General features: G+C 45.5%; 1 protein-coding gene across 1 annotated transcript; it reads right to left on the reverse strand.

The window, feature by feature from the left end:
* Positions 1 to 2,562: 2,562 nt before the first annotated feature.
* Positions 2,563 to 5,151, reverse strand: lrrc4.2 (leucine rich repeat containing 4.2). Its single transcript, XM_028431371.1, has 2 exons — positions 4,885 to 5,151; positions 2,563 to 4,751 (listed from the first exon to the last, which is right to left on the reverse strand). The coding sequence occupies exon 2, from the start codon at positions 4,628 to 4,630 to the stop codon at positions 2,636 to 2,638; it is 1,995 nt and encodes a 664-aa protein (XP_028287172.1). The 5' UTR covers positions 4,631 to 4,751; positions 4,885 to 5,151; the 3' UTR covers positions 2,563 to 2,635.
* Positions 5,152 to 7,273: the final 2,122 nt, after the last annotated feature.

Consider the following 7,273-nt stretch of genomic DNA (forward strand, 5'->3'; position numbering starts at 1 on the left):
TGCTGTTAATATTGAAGGAGAGGAGGGGAAGGAGGATAGAAAAAAGAAAGTAGTTGTCAGTGTTTGTGCCTGGTAATCAGACACATTAAAGTCTTTACAAACAGCTAGTAGCCTCTTATGAAGCCGCAAGCACGGCCAGAGCCATGCTGTGCTTGGGAAATAATAAGAGTCTGCTCTTTTTTCCCAACCCACACATACTGTATCCACCAAGAACATTCTGTTTTGCCAAAGCAAAGAGCAGCCATCACATTCTGGTGGTGACTGAATATTCAGTGGTTTATCGCTGTCACATTTTCTTGAAAAAAATGAAGAGATCCATCTGCTTCTTGAGGCCCACCTGCACTCACACATGGCCAGGTGTGCTGCCAGAAAACACTAGCACCTCTTCATCCAGAACTGGGAAAACCAAAGTGATACCTTACATTGATTATATTACATACTATTTAAATATTTATCTATTTAAAAAATTAAAAGACTCCTGAAACTTTCACTCAACCCGTTATGCAGACTGTTACATAATTGATGCCCTTGGTTTGTTTTACTGCACCAGAACTCCACCTTCTGTTATGCAGTGATCTTATTGTGAACGTCAGAGTAAATAAGCATACATAGATAAACTGTTCTTGGTATTACAGCATGTTCAGCCAGAAGGGTTTAAATAAAGCCTCAGTGTTCCAGGCTACTCGCCACGTTCCATTATTATCATCCTGGTCATAGTTTAATATTGTACTGCTACTTAAACTTTTAGTGGCCACTAAGTAACCTGCAGGGTTGAAAAGCATCTGTCAAAACCAAAATAAGGACATCATTATAAGGCGCTTCAGTCACTACAGAACTGATTGTTGTCCTTTTAGCTATATGATGAACATCACTTCGATTGTTGACATGCATATACTGCATTAAATATGTAAAAGTGTGTGTTTCTCCTTGTTAGGCTGTACTACGTATTGGCAGGAAGTGTTGTGCTGCATATAATGTTGAAACTGACTTAAAACACAATGTGCATTTTTTCCACTTGTTCATTTTGGAATCAGATAAGAGCTATAACCTGCAAATGAGCATGTTAGGAAAAGAAACCCACAAACTGTAGAACTGTGGGATACATGTATTTTTTCCCTTCACAGTCACTGAGAAATCAATGTTTAGAACTTAGCTGAGGCATCAAAGACCAACAGCCTATCTGACCTGCATAGAGCCCCACTGTGGGGTATAATGCACCATTGTACACCAGTTACTTAAAGACCCATTCATGCAGACACTAAGTAAATGCATAGGACCGTAAGATGGGGGGGTTCGGGGTAGGATACGATTTACAATACTGCCTCCAGCCTTTATACGATTATTAAACAACTTACACACACACATGGAAATATATTCAGAGAAGAAAAAAAAACATCAGATGAAAGTGTTTCTGATTAGAGAAATACAAACCAAAGGTTTTTATTTTTCATAGCCTCCTTTGTCTCTCCATAAAAATAGTGTTGCTAAAAATAAAATGTTAAAAAGAAAAATGAAAGACAAAATAATGTTTCAATGTAGTCCATGGAAAAGCCCCAATATCAGACATTCATTTTGTTTCACTTCAATCCTCCTGTGTTTTTATCCAAAAGCAGAACGGTCAGCAAAGCCCTGTATCACTGCACCACATGTCTGTTCCTTTGAAAAATTAGCATCGGAATGAGCCCTTGCAGAGACAAGTCAGGCAACTGCTGTAATGCATTACTAAATTAGCCCTAAACACTACACAAGCCATTAAGAAGCATGTCAAACCTAAGGGAAAAAATAATAATAATAATACAAAATGCAACCAATAACAGAACAACAAATTTGCAACAACTGTTATTAGCCTGCATTCCCTTTGCCAGTTGAACCAGTGGGGAATCATGTGCACACTAAATAAACATGTTTAGATAAGCTACAACTAAGAAGCACTGGCACTGTCAAATAAACGCAGCTTGGCTCCAGCGAACAGAGGGTTAAACCTTAGCTGCAGAAATTCACTGCAGTCCAAAAGCATTTGGCTGATAGCTACTGAACAGCACAATCTATCTGTGCCATTACGCTGCTATTGGACAAATGTTTGTATCTATCTAGATTTTACTTGTGTGTCTTTTTGTGTTCCATAGTTTGGAAATAACCATTTTATTGCATATAATATTTGGCACAGTAAAAACTGGAGCTTACATCTGGGGCTGTATTTAGAAACTGGTGCCTTTATAAAGATTTCTTTTAACTGCCTCCTAAGTATGATCAAAAACAAACTAAATGCCTGTATCCCTACTGTAGACAGTACCACCTTCTATTTTCAGTCAAAAAAGCAATTCATTATCTTTGTCTTTTTTTAAATAGAAGTCACCAGTTATTAGAAAATAGTTTCAAATTACTTTCTTTTCTAATATAATCTGCATGTCTCACCACTGCCTGACAGTAGTTTCATTTATATATATTTATATTTTTTCATATTTATATACTTATGTATAGGCATGTACAAGAAACAAAAAACTGTCTGTTTTGCACTTCTGTACAAAAGAAAGTTACCATTTTGTTCTTTGTGCATTCTATTGCATGGACTGGTGAGCAGAAAGGAGAGGAGAGGTTTAGGCAGAGTCAGAGATAGATCCACAGAGAGCATTACTCAGATTTGAGTCTCTTGAACCTTCTCCTTGCCGTGAGAAGTCTTAATGACGTAGGGATCAGCAATGGTGCTGATGTGGCTGTGATGCTGCCTGACTGAGCGATGAAGAGAGTTGTTCTGGGTCCAGTGGGCTCCGTAGCCCCCTTGACGGGACGATGAGGTGACGTACCCAGGCTTAAAGGTGTTGCTGTTGTGTTCCACTAATGTAGGCAGTACCAACCCTGTGTCATCAGAGCCACTAGATCCAGATGTAGTCGGTGGAACGGGAGGAACTTCCTCCTCCATCTGTATGATTTCTATGGTCCTAGCTGCTGCCACCGTGCTCCTCTGTTGATGCCTCTTACGCAGCTTATAGAATGCTATCAACATGGCAGCTGCCAGCAAGGTAACAGCAACAAAACAGCCAATGATGATTTTGGTGGTTTTCATCACCTCATCCAAGCTGGCAGCTGGCCCACTAGGGATTTTGGCAGGGGGAATTGACACCTGCCTTGGAGTCTGAGTGTTTTGGAACAGCACAGTAGGTGTGGAGATAAAGACAGGTTGAAAGACAGAGGGCGAGGCGGGGGCAGTTGGCTTGGGTTTTGGGGTTTCCTCCACAGTGGGCTCCAAAACTTCCACTGTAACTGTGGTAAAGTAGGACAGATTGGATGTGTTCAGTTCAGCATTGCTGACGTTTAAGTAGGCCGATGCATTGGAATTTCCGGCCATGTTGCTCACCATGCAGGTGTAGACACCAGTGTCTGATGGGAGAACGTTGGAGAAGTTGAGTGTTCCATCATTAAGGACAGATATCCTCGGGTGAGCTGAGCCATGCGTCAGTACAGTGCCATTGGGGAGAAGCCATCGGACTGAGCTCATGGCAGCTGTGCGACACTTTAATTCTGCCACCCTTGCTGCTGAAATGTTTAGATCTCGTGGTGCATCAAGTATAAATGGTGCTGAACACTGAAAGGTTGTCTGGTCAACTTCCACCAGGTACCGTCCTCTCATGTGGATTGGGGTGTGGCAGCGTCCACAGCAGGATGAATTTGTAGGAATGTATTCTCTGAGCCACCAGGAGAGCCACACTACATCACAGTCACATCGCCAAGGGTTGTGGTGTAGGTGTAGTTCCACCAGGTACTGCAGAGGGGTGAAGAGGTTATGGGGAAGGGACGACAGGTTGTTATGGGCTAAATTGAGCTCCACCAAGGCTGTGATGTCATCAAATGCATTTCTCTCAATGGTAGTGATGACAGAGTTCATAATCCACAGTTTACGTAAATTCTTGAGCCCACGGAAGGCTCCCGGCTTCAGTTCAGGGAAAACGTTCTCTGATATCTCTAACTCCTCCAACCCCACCAGAGGTGAAAGATTAGGAAACTCTCTCAGATTGCACATCCCCAAATTTAGGTACTTGAGGTTATGAAGGCCCTCGAATGCCCCATCAGAGATGTACTCCAACTTCCTCAGCTCTCCCAGGTCCAGTCTCATGAGTGAGGGAACACGGTTAAAGGCATATGAGGGGATGCTCTCAATGGGATTGTTTCTGAGCCACAATTCTCTCAACTTTGACAGATACTCAAAAGCTCCACTGGGTATGACGGTCAGTCTGTTGTCGAACAACTCCAGGGTATTGAGACTAGTCAGGCCATTAAAAGCCCCCACTTCAATCTGCCTGATAGCATTCCTGCCCAACTGTAACACCTCCAGGTGATGCAAGTGCCTGAAGGTGTCTGCCTGTATGGTCTCTATGCTGTTCTCCATCAGATTCAGGTATCTGGTGTTGGCTGGGATGTTAGGAGGAACCCTGATCAGGCCTCTGCGCGTACACACCACCTTGGTGAGCTGGTTAGTGCAGGAGCACACACCTGGACAGTTCTGTGGGTTAGCTGAGCCCGGCTCAGGGCCTGTGGACTGGCACATACTGAGAGCAGGCACCATGAGGGAGAGCACGGCGAGCAGGGCTGCGTTCCAGGTAGGCTGCACACTAACCTGGCCCAGAGGACTCATGGTGTGGAGGGCTCATTATTCTGCATGGTGGGGGGAGACGGCACACACCAAAGGACAGACCACCCTAGCCTGGCTGGAGCAACTCAAGGCTCCCAAGTTCCATCGACAGTGCAGGGGGATGCTACATCAAAATTGTTGAGTGAGGAAATGAAGGGAGAAAGACAGCGTGAGAGAGATTAACAGAAGAGAAGCAGCAGAGGAAAAGCAGTGCAGCAATGTAAGAGAAAGGTTGAGTAACACTGTAAGTGACGTACCTCATTAGTTTGAAAGTGCTCCTTTTTGCCTCTTTCAGGATGTTAAAAGCAACAGTCATGCATCACATTCAGCTATAATTCCTTCACATGAAATAACATGAGATAGTTGCTTTCTTGTGTTCCCTTTTTTGAAAAAGTGATGTGGCCCCCTATTAGCCCAGGGTACAAAATGGCTCCTGATATTAAAGACTGAGAGCAGCATGGAAAACACTCACAGGCAGAGGTAAGGCCATGAAGACTTAGCAGGTGCCTGGATCCCTTCTGCCCCCACTAACTGCCCTCCTGCCAGGCTGCAGACTCCAAAACGCAGCTCCACTGAGGATAAATCACAATGATCCATAACGCTGCGAAACACGACAGAGGAGGAGAGAAGAAGTGACCAAGTGATTTTTTCTTTTTTAATTCCCCCTGTTCTTTCAGCTCCTGATACATGTGTTGGCTCGTCGGCTGGTTGCCTGTTTGGGTGAGAGACCTCCCTCACTGTGACTTTGCCAAGGGCTTGTCGGTCGCTGATTAGCCCTGTTGTGACAGAGACTGAGAGACAGAAAAAGGCTAAAGAACTCCCGGCACAGTCATCCCTCACTCTTCTCCTCCTCTGTGCTCCTCTTGCTTCCTCCCAAACGCTGGGCTGGCCCTGGTCAGAGCAGCTGCAGGCTGCCGTGTGCACAGTTAGCAGTAATCCGTCTATTCCTCCTGGGGGGAGGGGGGTTGGGGGTGGTGGGAGAGATGGTGGCGCTGTGTGGGGGGTGGAGATGGGGATACGCTGCGCTGTTGGAGCTTCGCAAAAGGCTGTCGGAAGAGAGAGAGAGCACTCTTGTCCTCTTCTGCAATCAGAGAAAAGAGAGAGGATGACGCTGTGAGGATGTGGAAGTGGGCTCCATATCTGTATCCATAAGCAAGAAAAGGTGTTGAGGATTCTTCTCTTCGCTCGCTGCTTGTCCCCTGGGCTGTCTTCTGCAGTCTTCTTCTGCTTGCTTATTTTTTTTCTCCAGGCTGAGGTAGTAAGTTGTGGCAGTTAGCCATGTGTGTGACTGTCAGACTTGCGGCTGGCTGGTGGACTACTGCAGTAGCCAGAGTAGAACAGAGAGAGAGGGAGAAAGAGAGAGAGAGAGAGAGAGGAAAAGAAGGAGCTTTAAAGAGAAGGAGAGAGGACCACTGACAGATCAAGAGCAAGAGAAAGATAGAGTGTGTGAGGGAGAGATGGAGAGGCACGCAAGCACTCTAACAGGCAGCCCACCGTCACAGAAACAGCAGGAGCAGCATTCTAATCCAGATCTCCTCTTCTTGTTTATTCTCCAATCTCTCTCTTTTCTCTGTTCCCCCCCCCTCCAATGTGTGTCGGTGTTGCAGGCAGCTAAGATGCTCGCTCTGCCCCCTCCCTTTGTCCTTCAGTGGGAACGTGAATGTACTGCTGACGCACTCCTCTCAGCTGCTCAGCCAGCCTCAGAGCAGTGCATTGGTTTGATGCAGTGTTCCTGTGTATTAACACATTCAACCTTCCCTCCTCCCCAATCCCTCCTTCTCCCTCCCTTCACTGTAACTATCTTCTCCTCTCTTTCTCCGTCTCTGTTTTTCACGTGTTCTACCCCTTGCCTTCCTCCTTCGCTCTCACTCTCTCAATCACTTTACCTGTGCCGATCTTCCCTTCTGTCCCGCTGTCTAGACGCCACCTCTCCACAACAATCGTTAAAATTAAAAACCTCCCATTCCAATGTATCATACAGACAAACGAGACAAAAGGTCAGACTTTCTACTCCAACTCCTGAGTGGTTTTGTGTTCTCTCGCTCTCTCCCGCTCGCTCTCTCTCTCTGGCTCATCAGCGCAGCAGTGCGCCAGAGTTTTCCAGTGGAGATGCAGCTTGCTGCTATTCCTCACCCTCTTGTAAGGCACAGTTTGGTGAGTGTTTCCCTCATGCGTTAGTACTGTAACTGACAAACAGCCAGAATTGTTTGTTGGATTTGGTTTGCTTATTTTGTTAGTTGTGTAGGAGGATTTCTTTATGTGTGTGTGTGTGTGTGTGTTTTGAAGGTGGTGGGCTGGGTCGAGGGGTTTGTGACATCATAGAGGACTGAAATGCTGACTCTGCTTCTCTGTGTCTGCTGGGCAGTCTTCTCTTCAGGGAGGAGAAAGATGAAAGAGCTTGCACACAGTTATCTCTTGGAAAGATGAGAGAAAGACAGAGAGATAGAGGAAAAGAGACTTACCGAGAGAAGGGGGGGGGTGAAGATGAGGAAGGGTAGGAGAAGATATATCCACGTCCTTGGTGAAATAGGGGGAAAGGAGCCTATAGAAAGAGGAGAGAAATGAGATAAATAGGTATAGAGAAGAAGAATGAGGGAGACAGATGAGGGAACGCACTGCAAAGCAGTCTCCTCAGTGAAATGGCAC

This window comes from Parambassis ranga, chromosome 19 (genome assembly GCF_900634625.1).
Source record: "Parambassis ranga chromosome 19, fParRan2.1, whole genome shotgun sequence".
In the NCBI taxonomy this organism is placed as follows: domain Eukaryota; kingdom Metazoa; phylum Chordata; class Actinopteri; family Ambassidae; genus Parambassis; species Parambassis ranga.